The sequence below is a fragment of the Cervus elaphus genome, chromosome 21 (assembly GCF_910594005.1).
Source record: "Cervus elaphus chromosome 21, mCerEla1.1, whole genome shotgun sequence".
In the NCBI taxonomy this organism is placed as follows: domain Eukaryota; kingdom Metazoa; phylum Chordata; class Mammalia; order Artiodactyla; family Cervidae; genus Cervus; species Cervus elaphus.
This window is the reverse complement of record NC_057835.1, coordinates 59,500,027-59,520,114: the sequence shown is the minus strand read 5'-3', so window position 1 is coordinate 59,520,114 and position 20,088 is coordinate 59,500,027. Positions and strand designations below refer to the sequence as shown.

The following is a 20,088-nucleotide window of genomic DNA, read 5'->3' as shown; positions in this document are numbered from 1 at the left end:
GACTTGATTAAAATGTCTCAAGTTTGTGTCTGATCTACCCATGACTCAGATTCTTCTACACTCAACATTCCAGTTTATTGTAGCATTTTCTGTTTTTCTACTTTGATGTGTACTGAGGTAAATGTAGACAGCATGACTCATTAAGGTTTTAAGAAAAAAATAAACTTCCCCAAGCAGTCCTGCAAAGGCAGAGAAATCTAAATCTCTCACCTCTGCTTTACTTTCATGGAGAAGGTGAACAGAACTGCTTTCTCTGCTGGTTCTATGACCACCAGTGATGCCTGTTTTCATATGATTTGCCCAAATCACATCAGAGAAGGATGGCTAACTTCTGTTGGAAACCTATTAGATTCAAAGACCACAGAGCAATTTCATCAATTTCAGTGTCTTAGTTGAATACAACTTTTTATTTATGTGCTTATTTTGTAAGTGATGCTATGATAAAAATAACAGAACAAAGTCAGGCTGCTTAGAAAATTTTCAGTTTAGTTTTGCCAAAATTAATGGAATGCTTTTTCTTTCCTGAACAATGATATATCATAATATGGTTTGCTGATATTTACCCAAATTCATCTTAGATATAATTACTTACATTAATATCTATAGCAACTTTGCAAAGAATAGCCAAGTATCTTTGCCCAAAGGGTAAGTGGAATTTTAAATACTTAATATGTACAAATAATCCTTAGTGTGCTTTCTGAAATTCTTTGGGTGTGCTTCCTCAATCTTCAAACTCCCTCAGAAATAGAGTGCTCAAAAGTTATTTATGTAAAAAAAATTTTTAATATTTAGTAACTTATTTAGCAGTTTGCATTTTACTTTCTTACTAATTAGCATTTTAGCATTAAGACAAGAGTGGGTCAAGTTTGGCTTGTGTGGTTGAAAGTTCACTCAAGTAGGGTAATCACAACATGGTCATCCCGGCCTTGCCATAACATCTCTCCTTCAAAGTCGACCAGTCCGTGCTTCCTGGCACGCATGAGAATGCCCACGACTTTATCTGAAATACGGACATATCTGTCGAAGAGATCCCCGAAGGTGACCTGGATCTTGCCGTCCCGTCTGTGGCGAGCCATCGAGCGGATGATGAAACACATGTCCAGGATTTCTCTGTAGATGTGTTCCTCAGCTCTCTTGGCCCGTTCGGCAGTTTTGGTTCCTTCCTTGGGACGGCCATAGCCTTCGTCTCCTTTGTGGAGGCGGGTAGACATGGCCAACTCATAATCAAACTCTTCACTGAAAGGATTGAGCTTCTGGGATTGGATATGTTCATCAGCCCACTGTTGCCATCTCCCTTTCAGGTTGCCCACTTGACTGTATTTCCGCTGGGCTTTGCAGTTGAGCTTCTCTGCGAATCTGTTTGCCCTAAAAGAGAGAGCGGGTAAAAAAAATCAAGATATTCATAATTTAACAAGAGTTGCTTTCTACTTGTACTTCTTATACAGATGCACCTTAATGTAAATCTATAAATTTGTCATTATAAAAGATATATAAACAATTCAAAAAAATAAGAGATGGAAGAAGAAAAGTCATAGACGATGCCACTATTGTTCTGAGTTTGAGATAGGTCCTAGATTCTTTTCTCTGAGTAACAATGATGATTTAAGCCCCATAAAATGATGATATTAAACTCTATTTCAAGGAAAAACTTCCTTACACAAAGGTAATGCAAATATGTGTAGTTCAGACTTGCAGGTTAGTAACATTTAGAACTGGAATCATATCAGTGTGTTAAGGGAATGCACTTTATACAGGACTTCAAGAAAGTTATTTGCCCAAAATAAGGTTTTTATCAGCCACATACTTTGTACTATTCACTCGTGTAGATTTTTAAATTATTTAATTGGAGGATAATTACTTTACAATATTGTGACGGTTATTGCCACACATCAACACGAATCAGCCATAGACATACATGCAGCCCCTCTCTCCCGGACCCCCTCCCACATCCCTCCCCACCCACAACCCTCCGGTTGTCACAGGGCACCGCCTTTGGGTGCCCTGCATCATAAACAGCGAATTCCCGTTGGCTATCCACTGTATGTATGGTGATATACATGTCAATAATCCCACCCTCTCTTTCTCCCAGTTTCCAAAAGTCTATTCTTTATGTCTGTGTCTCCTTTGCTGCCACCTTTGCCATGTATAGAGTTTTAAATATGTATTTTTGATGAAGCATATCTATGCTCATATCTATGATGTACCACAAATTTTGAAATATCTAGTTGTATAAATAGGAGTCACTAGCTAGCAATAGTAACATTTATTGAATACTGTGTGCTGACATTCTTCTAAACACTTTCCACTAATATTTCTACAACCATTTTATGAGATAGGTATCATTAATCTCATTTCACAGATGAGGCAAGTGAGGGCAGAAGGGTTAAGTAACTTTCGATCGCAAAGTTGTTAAATGATGGAGCTAGGATTCAAACCAAAGTAAAGCCAGCTCCAGAGCCTGTGTATAACTACCGTGAAATGCTGCCCCAGCCCAGCGGAAGAGGTGGGATTCAGACCCCAATATCTGAGGCCAAAGACCGCGCTCTCTCCGCTATGAGATGGTGCCGCCCAGCCTGCCAGGACAGTGTGAAAAAGTGGATGAGTTGTGTCTCAAATGTGTGGGTCTGCCTTTGCAGCCTGGAATGCATTTCTTATTAAAACAAAAACCATCATTGGCGAGTATAGACCTAATTTAAAAACAGCAAAGTTTGTCTTTAACAGACTTTCCTGTCATCTCTCTAGCTCCAATCTTATAAGTCAAGCATGAACTCTTGGACTGTATAAAAGTCAGAAATCTGTATTCCTCATCCCCACAAGTGACTCACCCATCCTTCTCCCCAACAGCAAGTGGCTTCATGTCTGTAAGCTTTGGAACTGGAGATGTAGGGTAGAGCTGAAATTGCTTACGTGGCTACAGTCCAGGGGGTTGCAGAGTTGGACATGACCAAGCAAGTAAGCACACACGCATACACACACATGTGAATGGCATGCGTGAATTCAGTAACCCCTCCCTGAATTCTCATAATTTGCTGGTCAAAAACCTAGGAACAAGTCAGATGTGGGTGTTCCTCACCATCCAAATTCATTTCCTAAAATCTGATCATTCAAATACAGGAAACTAACAGATACGGGTAGGGAGACATACATACTTGTATTATTTTTCGAAGAAGACTGACAGCCACTAGATGGCGACCTTTCATTAATTCCCATCCTTTGCGTCCCTAGCTTGCAGCATTCGGTTTCACTATCATAATAGAATTTAAACTAGGAGTACACTGCTGCATATAACACTACTATTCTTTGTAAACACACGGACAAAAGCATATGACCAAGTTAATTGGGGAAAATCAGCATCCAAAAACTGTTTATACAATTATTACAACTTTAAAAAATCACATATGTATGGAAGGGCGTCCCAGGTGGCCTGGTGATAAAGGATCTGCAAGCCAATACAGGACCTGCAGGAGACAGGGCTCCATCCCTGGGTGGGGAAGATCTCCTGGAGGAGAAAATGGCAACACACTGTAGTATTCTTGCCTGAGAAATCTCATTGGCAGAGGAGCCTCGCAGGCTACAGTCCATGGAGTTGCAAACAGCTGGACACGACTGAGTGACTAAGCGCACACATATGTATGGACAAGTGCTAGGAACTACACTGCCCTGAGGGAAATGCATTTTCCTCAGCCCTGCTGGTCCTTGTCTTCATCTGTGTCTCCACAGACTGTCCCTGTTCAGCTGCCCAGAGTATGGGCTGCTAGATCTCATGATCAAACGAGAGTAAATACCTAGTCCCCTTGGAATGATGGCAATCCATGGCAGACACAGCCTTCAATAACAAGCCCGGTGTCATCCTGGCAGAACCCAAAGCTCATATCAAATTCGAGGCTGGAACAGCTTGCTGGAGAAGAGACTTGAACATCTCAGAAGACAGCGAAAAAAACAGCATGATTCATTCATTCTTTTTGTCTCCTGAGCACCGACTGCGGTTCTGTCCTACAGTATAGAATATAATACGTCCTCCCTTTAAGGAACTTCTGGGCACTTTGAACATTCCCTCCATCCTTTATTAAAGTATGTATGACACCTACTGTGCACCAGACACATGTTTTTCAAAATTAATTTATATTTCTGTGGCCTTACTGGGTCTTTGTTGTTACGCGAGGGTTTTCTCTAGTTGTAGCAAATGGGGGCTACTCTCTAGTTGCAGTGCGTGGGCTTATTGTGGCATCTCTTGTTGTGGAGCACAGGCTCTAGGTGCACGGGCTTCAGTAGTTGTGGCACACAGGCTCAGTTGCCCCACAGCACATGAAATCTTCCTGGACCAGGGATCACACACATCTCCCTGCATTGGCAGGTGGATTCTTAACCACTGGACAACCAGGAAAGTCCCAGACACTCTTCTAAGTACTAACTGAATATTCAGTAATGAAAAAGAATGGTGAATAATCACTAAAAGACATTCATAAAAATAAACAGAATAAAACAGATTTGAGCACATGCTACAATTTTAACTATGTAAAATGTGTATATGCACCAGGTTGAAGAAATCAAGAGTACATGCACAACTGAAATTGTTAGTCTAGAGACAGTTGACTTTTTAAAAATTTTTTTCAAAATTCTGCTGGTATTACAGTTGACCCTTGAACAACACAGGTTTGAACTCCATGGGTCCACTTACATGTGGACATTTTTTTATAGTAAATACTATAGTACCGGGCTTCCAGGTGGGGCTGGTGGTTAAGAACCCGCCTGCCAATGCAGGAGACGAGAAACTTTAAGTTCCATTTGAGAAGATTTCCTGGAGGATGGCATGGCAACCCACTCCAGTATTCTTGCCTGGAGAATCCCATGCACAGAGGACATAGAGTTGCAGAGTCGGACATGAATGAAGCGACTGAGCATGCGCACACACACACACACAACAGAACTACAGGATCTGCGTCTGCTTGTTCTGGGGAACTATGTATGCGGGTGGTGGGCTCGGATACTTCTGGCACTTGAAAATTTGAGTATAACTCTATAGTTGCTTCCCTAGTGGCTCAGCTGGTCAAGAATCTGCCTGCAATGCGGGAGACCTGCGTTCGATCCCTGGGTTGGGAAGATTCCCTGGAGAAGGGAAAGGCTACCCACTCCAGTATTCTGGCCCGGAGAATTCCGTGCACTATATATATAGTCCATGTGGTCACAAAGAGTCGGGACAGGACAGAATGACTTTCACTTTCTACAGTTACACTGTATCCATGTTTCCACATCCATGGATTCAACCAGCACAGGTTGAGCAATACTCTAATACACATTTATTGAAAAAAAAAAATCCACTTATAAGTGGACTCACACAGCTCAAACCCATGTTGTAAGAGTCAACTGTATTGATTTTATAACTTAGAGAAAGCACAGAATTGAAAAATATTCAAATTAGTATCCAGAGATAATTTGCTTAAACTGTATATTATATGGGTCTCATTCTTTGATGATATATATTTTTTTCTTTTAACTAGGAACTTTAATTCCCTGAGTGTTGAAATTCTATGTCGTTTGGGATAAGGGTCGGGTTTGGTGAGGTAATAATGCTATGAAGAAGAGAAACATCTAAAAGAGTATCTTCTAAATTTTAATGTCCATTTGTTATATAGTCAAACTATAATTTCCAATAATAGGAGAGAAGGAAAGTGAAAGAATTGGTCCTTTAAGCAAGAATTAGAAAATTGGGTTGCTTAAAAAGTACTAGAAGGAAATATACCTTAATGAATATTTAATTTTATCTATCTTGTACATGTTCTGTATTACTTTCATAATTTTCAATTTTTAAAAAGTCTGAAAGGATCAGGTTTAAATCAGGATTAGTAAGTCTCAGACCCTGAGCATCTCCTTGATCACTGAATGTAGGAATCAATATACCAGCTTGTCCTATTTTTTAAATTTTCAAGTAAAATGTGAATGATAGTTCAGATTGAGTTTTAGAAAGACGACCTAGTATAAATTCACAGAAAGCAAAGAGATATTCAAAGACCGTGCTCATATCTTAGGCTAAAACGCTTCTCTGTCAGTAAAGCCAAGAACTTCTGCCACATTTCTGATGTTTCGGGGAATTTCTGAGGAGAATCTGCTCCTGTGCTTACTCTTCTCATAGGAAGTATAGAGCGAGTTACATCCACAGGGTCACATTTATCAGAAGCAGGACGACTGCATTCACAACTGTGCTCTTCATTCTGTTATCAGCCAGGTGTGGCAACCAGGCCTGTGCTTGCTGCTCTGCTCCTTGCAGACTGGTAACCGTCCTGAGTCCATGGAAGGGTTCCAAGCTCTAGAACTGGGGCAAATCCTAGAAGGCCATACTTTCCCCTTTGTTTCTAGCAAATATCTTTAATATAGCTGCACCAAAACATTACACTTTGGGAGTTTTCCTGGGATTCCATAAAGGAGGTGATGCTTGGATCTCCATTTGATTTGTTGAGTCTGTTCTCTGCTGAGAGATGAGTCTAACACAGTGGTTAAGAACACAAGCTCTAGGAGTAAAGTGATCCGTCCCTGGTGGCTCAGATGGTAGAGAATCTGCATGCAAGGCAGGAGACTTGGGCTCGATTCCTGGGTTGGGAAGAACGCAAGCTCTGGCATCACTTCCCAAGAGCATCACTTACAGGCTCTCTGATGTGGATACATTTCTGTGTTCAGTTCCCTTTTCTATAAAACACCCCCTCATGCTCAACCATGTCATTTTTATGGAATAGACCTTGGAGGAGAGGGTGGATGCATGACTTTCATTTTAATATTGTGCCATTACTGTATGTAATACACTATGTAATATTGGGCCATTACTGTAATGGGGGACAGATAAAAGTTGCTTTGTCTAAAGGACCTGGACCAAACAAGTCACATAGCTATGTAATCAAAAGACTAACTATTTTAAAAATAAAGCATAAAATGGGAATCATTTTCATAGTAAAGCCCCAGTTAGTAAAATTCTTTTGGTAAGAAATATTTCTATTTTTTATCAAACCTGAGTTGTTTGTCTCTGTTATCCATTGGACCACCCAGAAAACTCTTTCTGCTTAAATATCCATGACACATCATTTTCTCCCTTTTAGTGGATATGGAGAAAGAATGGTGCTTAGAATTAAAATTAAGTGAACAAACCCCCTCCATATAGGCTTAGTCAGTGATGCCACGATCATGTCTCCGGCAGTATGTGAGCATCCCATCAGGCTTCTGCTGTAGTTTCCCGCTCGCATTACTGCTGACCCTCAGAGCTGCTGTTGCTGCAGACAACATTCTGGTACCCTGCGTGCTCTAAGCCTGAGGGAGAGGAACCCAAAAGAAGCAAGGGAGGGATTTCACTCCCATAGGTAAGTATGTAGGTTTAGTCACTCAGTCATGTCCAGCTCCTGTGACCCATGGACTGTAGCCCACCAAGCTCTTCTTGTCCATGGGATTTCCCAGGCAAGAATACTGGAGTGGATTGCCATTTCCTCCTCCAGGGGATCTTCCTGATCCAGGGATGGATCCCGGGTCTCCTGCATTGCAGGCAGAATCTTTACTGACTGAGCCACAAGGGAAGCCCTATTCCCTTCCCCAAACCCTGACAGCCAGTCTCCTAGTATCTTGTAGTGCTGAGATGACCAGGGCTGGCCCCTTGCATTATACAGAGCACAACTCTGGGCCCATCACTTTACATAATTGATACCAAAATAACTCTATGGATTATCACAGCTATTTTTTTTTAGATGAGAATGAAGAAACTTTAGGATTTGCCCAAGTAACCAGTATTCCAAATCTAATTGTCTCTGATTCAAAGCCTGTGTCCCTCTCTAGCATAGAGAAGGTATGTTTTGGGGAACCATGAGAAGGGTCCAGTATGCACGTTCTCACTTTCAGGTGAGACAGTTTATAGAGTAGTGGTCAAAAAGGTAGGGTCTGGATCCAGAGTACCTGGGTTTTAATCCCATGGGCAGTACAGTCTTATACAAATTCCTTAATATTTCTTTGTCTCATGTTCCCATCTATCCAATAAAGATAATGATTATGCCTACCCCGTGAGAATGTTGTGAGGATTAAATAAATAAACATATGAAAAATTCTTAGGTGCCAAAGGAGAGAACATATGTTGGAGACTGGTCCCAGCTGTCATCTCCCTACCCTCGGCCAATTCAAAAGACGCTGACAGGAACATCTTAATTGTGCTACCCTCGGTTTTTATTCTGTTGGGTTCTATTATTTCATTTTCTAGCATGCATACCTCCTAAATCCACAAGGCTAAAATTTGGACTATGGTTCCATATGATCTGGTAGAATAGTGATTTCTGATTATGAATTTCTATGTGACTGTAAGCAGAACACAAATCCAGATCTCTAAGTGTATCCTCAAGGTGCTAAGTGAGAAGTAGCATCATGTCTGGTTTCAAAGCGTGGTATTTGGAGATGGGCACGCATGTCTCAGATCACTAACTTGCTGAGTGAACTTTCCCTCTGAGCTTCAGTGCTCTCATCCCTAAAATGAGATATTACCAACTTTATTGTGAGAGTTCAAAGGACAAAGCAGGTAAAATACCTACGTGTGTGTGTGTGTTAGTCACTCAGTCGTGTCTGACTCTGTGACCCCACGGACTGCAGCCCACCAGGCTCCTCTGTCCATGGGATTCTCCAGGCAAGAATCCTCCAGGGGATCTTCCTGGCCCAAGGATCAAACCCAAGTCTCCTGCATTGGCAGGCAGATTCTTTACTACTGTGCCACCTCAGAAGCTCTCTGGGAAGCCCATAATAGTACTAATTCTTTCAAAACATCTTTAAGGTCACAAACTGTAAGGCAACTTTTTGTCAAATAAGGTTCCCAGTTTTGTTCTTTACTGATTGTTCCATAAAAGTTGAAAAGCACACCTTCACGTATAACTGTTCCCAGAGGGAGTCAGCTTGTAAGCATTTCATCACATCTGAGATGTTCCCCATATTTTGATATCCTGTGGTTGTAGAGTGAGAAATCCTGACTTTCTGTTCTGTGGAGGGAGAGTTACTGTCTTGAAATAAAGCATGTGTTTCTTGTCAGAATAAATGTATCAGTTTGAGTCCATGTGTGTGCATGTATTGGTGTGTGTGTATGCATTTAACAAAGCAGGATTGTGGCGCTGGTGGTAAAAAACCCACCTGCCAATGCAGGAGACATAAGAGACTTAGATTCGATCCCTGGGTCAAGAAGATCCCCTGGAAGAGGGAGTGGCAACCCACTCCAGTATTCTTGCCTGGAGAATCCCATGGACAGAGGAGCCTGGGGTCCAGGACCCCAGAAACACATGGGGTCACAAAGACTCGGTCACATGACTGAAGCAGCTTATCACGCATACACAGCACATAAGCATTGTGATATTTTAATTGCCTGACTTTAATAGCATTTCTGCCTTTGTTTATAAATGGAAAGACCTTTCTGAAAGTTTGAAGAATTGCTAAATAATAAGCTCTCCATGAGGAGTAATAACTTCCATATAGTGAGCTTATGTGCAAGTTCTTGGCAGCTTTAATCTCATCTACTTCTCTCAAAACAGCAGAATTTATTTGCCATCATTTTACAAAGGAGGAAATGGGTTTAGAAGAATAACTGGCTATTTTGTGTGTGTGTGTCTGTGTGTCTGTGATGAGAACACTTAGGAGCTATTCTCTTAGCAACTTTCAAGTGTACCCCAGTATCCTTAATTATAGCCAGGGCAGAGCTGGGATTTGAACTTGGTCTGTCTCACTTCAGAGGTGGTTCTCCAGTCAGACAGCAGCCTCCCACCTGTGTCCAGGCTCACAGAAATCTGTGTTCCATGGGCACTATTTGGGTAGATGTGTCTCTTGATAATATTACATACACTGACTTGAGACAAGGGAAAGATCTCTTCCCTCAGTCTACCAGGAAATACTGTTTTTTCTGCAGAAAAAAAAATAAGCCAATCCTTACTCATTATAGCACTGACTTCAAACATTACCCCGTAGCAGACAAGCACCTCCGGTGGCTTCATCTTTGTTGTGGCTAAACCTTGAGGGTTCAGAATAGAGGGGAGAAACCAAAGGGGGTGAGCCCTTGGCCCGGAGGTCCATGAACCGGGCACTGTCCTCTTAGCCCAGGGGCGAGCCTTCGCCGAGCCCCGGCTGCCAGCCCTGTCGGTGAGTCTCGCCCTGACTCGGGCAGGGCTTCCCTGCTCTCTGGGATCCCTCAGCTGCTTGGGGCGCGCGGCAGGCGGGGTGAGGAGCTGAGAGAGGCGTTCACTTACTGGGAGGGCAAGGGGCGTTTGATCCTGGCCACGGCCTCCTGCTCTCCAGCCGGCTCCGGCCTCTCGTCCGTCTCGCCTCCGTAGCCACTGTCCTCCGTGTCCACGCTGTCGCTCCGGCACTGGGGCTCCTCCCGCTCCATCGCCTTCCAGCCTCTGGTCAGCTCGGTCACCAGCCTGGCACACTTCCTCCTCCGCGTTGGGGAGCCGCGGCTGCGGAGGAGCCTGTCCACGTCGCTCTCCGGCTGCCCGGCCTCCGGCGGGCCGCCCTCCTGCTCGTACCGGTGGCTGAGGTGGCCCAGGTCCCCTCCTCTCTCGTAAGCCTTGCTGACGACCGTCTTGGTCACCTCTTTCCTTTTGATAGGAGAAACCGCGGTGGCTTCCTCTGAGCCGTGCGCATCTTCTCCACATCCCTCTGGCTTCGGGGAGGAAGGCTTTGGGGCCCTCTGAGCTTTCCAGTGGGTGCGGGCGTCTGTCGCTGGTCCAGAAGTGTCCGGTGAGTCCTGGGTGCCCCCTGGCATCCAGCCTGCCGGCTCCTGGGCCTGCCTGATGCTGTTTTCGTTGGCCCACTGCTGCCAGCCTCGGGCTAACGTGATAACCAGGGCGGCTGTGTGCACCTTCCGGAGGGCACTCTTGGCCGGCCCATCGCCCCTTTCCTTTTCTCCCGGAGCCATGCCACCCTTCTCTGCTGAGAGCCTGGGTACTGGCTAAAATGAGTGTGGACCGGTGGAGGGCCCGGGATTTAAATAGAAGCGGGGTGTGGGGTGGGAAGAGGGTTTGGTGACCGTGGAAACTATGTGAAGCTCCTCTTGCCAAGATGCGGTGCCTTCCCCCTGACGGTGCGCTTTTTTTAAACCCTGACGGCTCCAGTTTCATCACAGCAGAGGGACGTCTGTCTTGGTAAAGGACAGTGATAGGATCCTGCCCTTTCTTCTCCAAGTGCCAGAGTGGAAACTACTAGATCCGATCATGTGCTCAGACTTAAGTTTTTCTTGACCTTAAAATATGGTCCTACCATTTATAGGAGCATAAAATATGTGTACAAGTTGTGCTGGGAACATAATAGGCTTATTTCCATTGAAACCCCAGCAGTCCTCGATACAGCTTTAATTAGTCCCATTTTATGGCTGAATACAGTGACGCATAACTTCCTATAGCTAATAATATCTAAGACTGGAATCCAGATGTCTGATGCAAAGCATGTGCCTCTTTTCATCCTTACTCCTCAAAGGCATCCTATTGCCTCTTTCTTTTGTCTTCAACTCTATTTGATGTAGACCTTAGAGGTCATCTCATCCAAGCTCCATTTACCAGATGAGAAAACCGAGGCCCAGATAAGAGGGGAGAAAAGGGCCTAGTATTCTAATCGCAAGTTTGAATTACTTTATAGACAAGTCGTATTAATACACAAGACAACAGTCAAAATTTTGGTCCAATTACTTTTTTAAAAAAATCTTTAAATTGAGACCTACAAACACAATGAACTTCAGAGACTGCTATTGCAACAAATCTTTTCAAATATTTTGTTAAATAAGACTATTTAAAGACAAAGTAAATGTTATCAGAAGCAAGCCTCACTTGGCTGTTTGTTTTTAATAACACAAACTTCCTTGGCATAAATTTAGGTTCATGCAGAAAAAGCCATACTTTCATTTCTGAGAGCAAAGACTGGAATATAGTTTTGTTTTTTTTTTTTTAATAGGACTGGATAGATGGGTCATTTGTACAGAGAAAGAACTATCTAGGACGTGTCCTAAACCAGATAAAAATGTGCAGGGGTCAGCATTGAGTATTTCTTAAAGTAAGACAAGTAGAATTTTTTTTCATACCACAGTTCTATAGATTTCTATACTTTCCTCCAATCTTGACATGCAGTTAAACACACTAACTGAAGATTGCTGTCCAAGAGCATTAAAAAAGGTAAGAACTGTAATTACTTCTGAAACTGAGACAAATTTATTTTTTTAAATGTTGTCAATTTTTCATCCTGTAGGTCATCTACCTCCTAAGATTAAGACAATTGGGAAGATGACTTAATACTCTATCTAGAAATCTGTCAGATGTTTTCACAGTTCAACAGCATCTGATAATGTTAACTGTGGTCCAACAATGCAGAGACAAAATCCCAGTTGATTAATTAAGAGGAAACTGGATCACATGAAGAGAAAACTATGACAAAGATTTCGATCTGAGTCTGAAACTTCTGGCATTCTTTCTTGGAATGTAGACACACTGCAGGCTGTTTGGTTCCTATTAGATTCCCTTCACCCACTTGGAATGCCTTGGGAAAGGAATGGGGTTCCTCAGAGACATCCATGCACTCAACCCAGGATCAGGCTGATTTATCACTCTCAAAGGAACTTTTCTGCTTCCCTGTCCACACCTGTTCCATATTCACTTCTTAAAGGGGGAGAATGAAAACAGCAAAATGTTAATAGTCTTTCACATATTAATGGGCATTGCAGCTGGCTGCCTGGGGCTTACAGCTGTCAGCAGATAGTCTTGGCAAAAACCAGGGAACTCCTAAAAGAATCTGGTCATTCCTTCTGAGATTTTACTTCCACGGCAACTGTGGTCCTTCATTCCTGTGGTTCTTCATTTATGCTTCTTCAGAAGAGAGTGTAAAATCGCTTTCCTCCTCATGTCTGCTTTGGGCATTCCTTCCCTACAGAAAGGTCTGTATGCTACCTACTACGTCTCTTATAAGAAATGTTTTATCTTCCTTCTCAACCTAGATCTAGATTCTTGAGTTCAATATTCTTCTGCTTTAAAAGAAGGTATAAAAGAAATGACTATAAAAAAAGACAAAGATATAGTGTACTAAGTAGTTTACATTGTGAGTTTCCTATAAGACATGAGATTAGAAACTAGGTGAAGATGTAGACCTGATTAATTATTTACCACCTAAGAAATTTGTGGTGTGAATGTGTTTTATAAAAAATATTAATTATTATTTGATGATATGGGTGATACTAGGGAAAGGAGGGAGTTAATATTTATACACTTCTCTTCATGATATGCTTAGAAATCAGGTAAAGTCAGCTATCATCACCAGCGATATAATCTTACTAAAGAAACTTTAGAAACCCACATTTGCTCAAAGTTCATATGAAATAATAATTTCATTGATCCTTTCTATGTAAATAAATAAGTCCTTTTCTTGTTTAGTTACAGAAAAGTGGGAATGAAAAGACTTTAATGGACATCAAAAAAAGGCTTTTGATTTCAACTGAATTTACTTAACTCAGTGCTCATGGAAAGAATATAAGGGACCACCTGATGGTGGTCCGTGTGAGGAAGGGTGTGAAACTGATCAAAGCAGAACTTACTTTCAAAGTCTTCCCGTCTAGCCAGGAGAGAGTTGTGCATACAACTGCCTTTAACAGTTTGGGGAGAGCTGCATTAGAAATGGGGCTTCTCAGGTGGGCTCAGTGGTAAAGAATCCACCTACCAGTGCAGGAGATGCAGGTTCAGTCCCTGAGTCAGAAGATCCCCTACATAAGGAATTAGCAACCCACTCCAGCATTCTTGCCTGAAGAACCCCATGGACAGGGGAGCCTGGTGGGCTATAGTTCATGTGGTCACAAAGAGTCAGACATGACTGAGCAACTAAACATTAGAAATAGAAAGCTTTATTGAGCACAGGTGAATGATTTTATTGGGAAGACTTCACAGAAATGGTGGTCCTTTATCTGAGCCCCTCAAAATAAAACCTTACCAGGGGGAGAGAGGGCACTCCAACCTGAAGAAGTGCTGTGAACAAAGTTATGAAGTTATGGTGTGCCTTGAGACCTTCTCATGCCCAGCATACAGCCATAACCTCAAATGCCTGGAGGATCACACAGGTCATTTAACACATGAGCTAAGTTGGGTTGGAGCGCAACTGTGGGTGTGAGGCCATGGGAAACTGGTGAAGTAATGTCTCAAGAGAAGACATCTGGGTTTTTACATGCACTCTCCCAATTCTTCACATGGTGAAGAATTCTTTACATGGTGATGATTAATACACACAACTTACACACAATATAGTACAAAGTGAACCTACACAGTTCTTGGACCAGATTCTGTGTGCCCCCTGTTTTTGAACTTTAGAGAAGAACATACAGTGTTTATGGGGTAAGGACAAGAGGCCAGGGCACATTTGAGAAATAAGTTGGAGCTATATTTCGAAGAACACCTTGCTAAAGAATCAGTATTTTATCAAATGAGACTCAATGCATCATTAAAAAATTTTAAACCTCAATGTGATATCAAATTCGCATTACCAAATGGTCAAATCAAAAACCAGCGAAGTGGGGTGTAGATTTGAAAAAGACTAGACTAGGATAGGGAGATTGTTTACAGGGGTTATGAAAATAATCTTGGAAGGAACCATAAAGAATGGTTCTTAGAGAAGGATCTGAAAGAACGGAAGAAGGTCTGGGAGACATTGAGGGTCACAGCAGACTCACTAGTTGCCATGGGTGTTGGGGAATGATCTAGAAGCTTCAGTTTGAGTGACAGGTGTAAGGAGGTGGCATTAGCTGGGAAAGGACTGGAGGTGGGGAGGATTTGTGGTGAGAAGGAGTTTCCCTCTGAAGTTGCAGAAGCGCTGGGGCGTCTACGTGGAGACGTGGAGCAGCGAGGGGAGCCGAGAACATGAACCCTGTGGTTGGGTGAGGACCAGGTGGAAATCCAGACTGCAGGTTAGCATGTTATCTAATTTTTCCAAGATTCAGTTTTTTCATGAGTATCAGAGACTCTACCTCACAGAGTCGGTGTGAGAATTAAGAGTAACACACGTGAAGCACTGAACACCATGCCTGGCACGTGCAAGCTTGATACGCAGCTATTGTTATCATCTTGAGGTTGAGCCATGGAGTTAAAGAATTAAAGCTCCGTAGATAATTCTGTGTGACCCAGGACAGGAGTGATACTGAACCCCTGGTCAGGGTGCATCTTCAGGTGGGAGGGTCAAGTGGGGTGACTGGTAGGGACTGGAGGCTGCAAAGCGAGTGCTTATTTATAGTGTTTTATTTTAAGGTAATTTATAGTGAGGCCTTTAAGGCAGTGTCTGAAAGGTTTCCCTCAGCCTGGTCGGGGGTCAGATGAGGTCTCAGTTACTTGGTAGTAATGACCAAAGACTTGAGCACAGGTGCCTTCCTGGAAACTCCTGGAATATGGAGCTCAGTGGTTTCCAATCACTGAGGATCACATTAGGGTCTTAAGCATATTAGGATGACCTGTGAAGCTTTGAAAACTAGAGCGAAGTCAAAATGGCTACACCCAGGAGCACAAAGGGCAGAGGGAACCCTCGTGGTGGCTTTGAAGACCAGAGGAGGCAGCAACTGCTGAGAGGAGAGCTAGTAAGGTACTGGCATTCTGGGAAAAGGGTTGCAATAAATGGAAACCCATGAAGCAGATGATATTGTTAAGGAGAACTTAACGGCTATCATAACCAGAAAAATTAACCAACTTCCAGAAGCAGAAAGGAATCTGCTTGAAATAGAACAGCATATATTGGACTTAATACTGCTCTCTGTGGCCCAATAGCAGCTAGTCTTTTTCAATGTATCTTACATGTGGCACAGGCTCCTGTAGCTGCCGCCTCACCAATGGCAGTGATCCCACTTTTGACGGCATGTGTATCTTACAGAGTTCTGTTAGTTTACCTTTGAATACACGTGATTTGCATTGTGAAACCTGTGCCATAACATGAGGCGGATGGGGTGGTCTTGTTTTTGGTGGCCTGTTTTCTTGGCTAACCCTGTGAATGGTGGCCTAGCAGCCAGGTGTAACTCAGCCTGGGCTACCCGAGAAAGGAAACATCTTAAATGATTAGATGAGGATTTCTAAGCCTATCTTTAGAAAGACATTATTTCCCATTTGGCTCCAGCCTGGGTTTGCAGCATACTTTGGGTTGAGACAATATAAACTACTGATAAAGGCCCTTTGGTTATTTGAACTTGTCCTAGAAATTCAGTGCTTATTGAACAAATCTGTACACAAAGATAAAATTATTGGGGGGGGGGAATTGCACCGAGCTGTCTCTGGAGACGGGTCTTGCTTGGGTAGGGAACCTAACCCACCATCAGGGCTGACAACCCTGCTGCTAGCTTCTAGAGGCTGTGGGGGCCAGTAGACACTCCACATGCAGGTCTCGAGGGTGTGGTGACCAGTAGCCCAGGTATGGGTTCAGACAGATTGGTTTTGCATTCTGGATCTCCATTCAGGATCTGTGTACCAGGAAAGTTGACTTCTCTGAGACTCAGTTGCCTTTTCTGAAAATGGCAGAAACATGACTTTGCCCAGCACTGTTTGTGTGTTCATATGAGACTGTTTGTGAAGCAATTAACACGGTGCCTGATACACTGCATAAGAACGCCATGTGGAAGTGGTTCACAATGTTCTTTACACTCTTACTGAGGCAAATGATGCCACCTTCTAAATAAATGAGCTTGATTCACAGGCAACACATCAAACCTCAGTACTTATAATACTGCATAAACTTTTACATCATAAACAATACTTTACATACATTGCCAGAGACCAAAGAAAACTTTAAAGGACGCATGTCACAAAAACCATGATCAAACTATAGCCACATTGGTTTAATTTAGGAAACAAACACATAAATGCTTATGATAGTAAGTCTAAACGGTGGTGTCTCAGAAACTGGCCTTGTAATTATGACTAAATTCACTCTTCTTTGAATAATAGTTGTTCAGTCTTCACTATGTTATTAACGCTAACTTGGTTCAATTCATGCTTAATCTATTAACTCCAAACTGCACAATTTAGAAGTGTATCTCATTAAATTGAATAACACCCTGAACTGACAATACCCATTAAAGTATAATATTTCTAATTGCCCTGATCTTTCAGTATCATAGAGTCAACCTACATTTCAGTGAAAGTAAAGTGAAATCAACAGCTGGTTTGGTCTGACCATCCCCCACTTAATTAGTGCGATAGCTCCTTAATATATCTCACTCCTCATTTTGTTCTATGCAAATCCATCTGTACACATCTCCCTTGTTTACCTTAAAACTCAATTCATGTCTCACTCAGCTGATCAAAACACTCTAACCACTTCCCAATACCATCCAGGAAAAGTTAAAAGGTCTTAGCGTCATAGTCAAAGCTTGCTATCATTTGCCTTCAGTTTTTACTCCTTTCCTTTATAGTTTGGATGAACCTGGAATTGCAACTGCAGAAGCCTTTTTCTTCCTATTTTGGAAGATGTATGATTGAACACGAGTGCATATAGAGGAGAAGCTTTGCCTATGCTGAGACGATTCGTTTAATTTTTGCTGTTTCTACCTGTATAAATCTTCTTTGTCCTGGACTTGGTGTGAGAATTAGCAGTGTAATCCAAAGTCTTTTATAAGCTGCAAAGGGTGATAGGAGACGAATCACCATGCTCAGTCTTGTCTGTCTTTCTTCACCACTGCATGTGTGCAAGCATGCTATATTGCTTCAGTCATGTCCGACTCTGTGTGACCCTGTGGACTGTAGCCCACCAGGCTCCTCTGTCCATGGTAGGAGGAGACAGGCAAGAATGCTGGAGTGGATTGCTGTGCCTTCCTCCAGGATATCTTCCTGACCAGGGATTGAACCCGTGTCTCTTAAATCTAACCTGAATTGGCAGGTGGGCTCTTTACCACTAGCACCATCTGGGAGGACTTTCTTCACCACTGGATAAGATAGTACTATGCCCATCTCTCTCGCTTTTTTTTTTTTTTGATGATCCAGCGGATGTTAGCAATTTGATCTCTGGCTCCTCTGCCTTTTCTAAAACCAAAGAGCTGACTCATTTGAAAAGACCCTGATGCTGGGAAAGATTGAGGGCAGGAGGAGAAGGGGACGACAGAGGATGAGATGGTTGGATGGCATCACTGACTCAGTGGACATGGGTTTGGGTGGACTCCGGGAGTTGGTGATGGACAGGGAGGCCTGGCGTGCTGCGGTTCACGGGGTCGCAGAGTCGGACATGACTGAGCAACTGAACTGAACTGAACTGATGCCCATCTCTGGGTGTATTACAGCTCTGCACGGGCTGTTGTGTTTAAAGCTCCACAGGTGATCCTCGTGTGATTTAAGATAATGTGATCCTTAGGGATAGGGATTATAAACCACTGAACTCTGTAATACCCCCGTCTCTGAGTTCCGCTGGTACCACCTATCTCTACCTTACTAGGTGATGTCTTGTGCACCCATGTAGTCACTAAGCACCACGTGTGTGCTATGCAGGGGATGGGTGTCAAGAGATAAATCTGACTAGTGTCTGCCCTAATGAACCTCACAGTAGGACGTGGAGAAAGTGAGCAATTGGGTGTTATCATTATGACATAAGGGTTATAATAACGGTGTATCTGAGGTCATAGTAATATCTTTGGGATTAGGGAAGGCCTTAAAACGAAGATGCTGCTTGAGCTGAGCATGATGGGTTATTGTCCAGTGGGAGGAGCTGGGCGAGAGAGTAAGCCCCAGAGAGAAGCTCTTAGATTCAAAGTACGGAGAAGGAAATAGCATGTGTTACTGAAGTGTTTCCCTGAAGAGTTTCCCTACAAACTCCAGACTGATGGGGTCGTCTTTCTTTTAAGAACCAAAGGAAATGATGTACTTCCCCCTCCACTCAATGTAAACAGAGTTTAGTGGTCTATCATAGGAATCTTTTCAAGTAAGAGTGTGCATGGATGTATCCAAAATGTGACCACTTCTCACCATCTTTACTGACATTAGCCTCCCCATCTTCACTCACCTAGTAGCTTTCAAGCCACCATCGGCTCTTCTGTCAATCATTGCATTGTCTCCTTAACTGGTCTCCCTGCTTTCACTCTTGTCTGGTCCATTCCCAACATTAGTCAGATCCTTTAAAAACCTAAGTCAGATTATATCACTTTGCTGAAAATTTTTCTATGTTTTTTTGCTTCGAAGCAAAAGTCAAAATCCTTGCAATGGTCTGCAGGGTCTTCTCATGCTCTGCCCTTGTTAGGCCCCCAACTGTTTCCCCTCTGACTCTCCTCCACCCATTCTTCACCCTGCCTTGGCCACTCTGATCTCCAAACTGTCACCTGCCCCTCGACATGGGCACTTGCTCCCTTTGTCTTTTTAAAAGTACTTACATTTAATATTTGGCTGTACTGCATCTCAGTTGTCTTAGTTGTGGCACACGGGATCTTTAGTTGCGGCATGTGAGATCCAGTTCTGTCACGAGTGATTGAACCTGGGCCCCCTGCTTTAGGAGCACAGCGTCTTAGCTGCTGGACCACCAGGCAAGTCCCTAGTTCCCTTGGTCTTCACCTCCTTATTCCCCACCCTTGGTGTCATGGCCTCTGTATATTCAAGCAGCATAATAAAGTCTCTCTAAACAAAAGGGGTTCTCCTCTTAAGAGCACTGCTAACTTCTGCTGCAGTGGAAACCAGAGAAGGAAGTACAGTGACGTTTGTAGCTGGAGAGATAAGTAGGATCAGATTGTGGAGGAACTTGAAAGCCCTGATAAGAAATGTAGATTTTATCCAAATGTTGTAAAGCTTTAACCTGAAGAATGGCATGATCAGAATTGCATTTTAATACATTCACTTTGTCAGTGGTATGAAGAACAGGGGCTTCCCTGGTAGCTCAGCTGGCAAAGAATCCGCCTGCAATGCAGGGGACCTCTTTCAATTCCTGGGCAGGGAAGATGCTCTGGAGAAGGGATAGGCTACCCACTCCAGTATTTTTGGGTTTTCCTGATGCTCAGTCAGTAAAGAGTCCACCTGCGATGTGGAAGACCTGGGTCTGATCCCTGGGTTGGGAAGATCCCCTGAAGGAGGGCACGGCAATCCACTCCAGTATTCTTGTCTGGAGAATTCCCATGGACAGAGGAGT

The 20,088-nt window shown here is 43.1% G+C and overlaps 1 protein-coding gene and 1 pseudogene across 1 annotated transcript; one reads left to right on the top strand and one right to left on the bottom strand.

Moving 5' to 3' along the window:
- Window positions 1–374: 374 nt before the first annotated feature.
- Window positions 375–10,968, bottom strand: ABRA (actin binding Rho activating protein). The gene is made up of 2 exons (XM_043880309.1): window positions 10,239–10,968; window positions 375–1,365 (listed from the first exon to the last, which is right to left on the bottom strand). The coding sequence occupies exons 1-2, from the start codon at window positions 10,907–10,909 to the stop codon at window positions 888–890; spliced, it is 1,149 nt and encodes a 382-aa protein (XP_043736244.1). The 5' UTR covers window positions 10,910–10,968; the 3' UTR covers window positions 375–887.
- A 4,649-nt stretch (window positions 10,969–15,617) lies between these two features.
- LOC122679110 lies at window positions 15,618–16,356 on the top strand (annotated as a pseudogene).
- The last annotated feature ends 3,732 nt before the right edge of the window (window positions 16,357–20,088 follow it).

Coding starts and splice junctions, on each gene's coding strand:
- ABRA (XM_043880309.1), bottom strand. CDS start 10,909: ATGGCTCCGGGAGAAAAGGAAAGGGGCGATGGGCCGGCCAAGAGTGCC. Junction 1,366..10,238: donor AAACGCCCCTTGCCCTCCCA/GTAAGTGAACGC, acceptor TCTCTCTTTTAG/GGCAAACAGATTCGCAGAGA.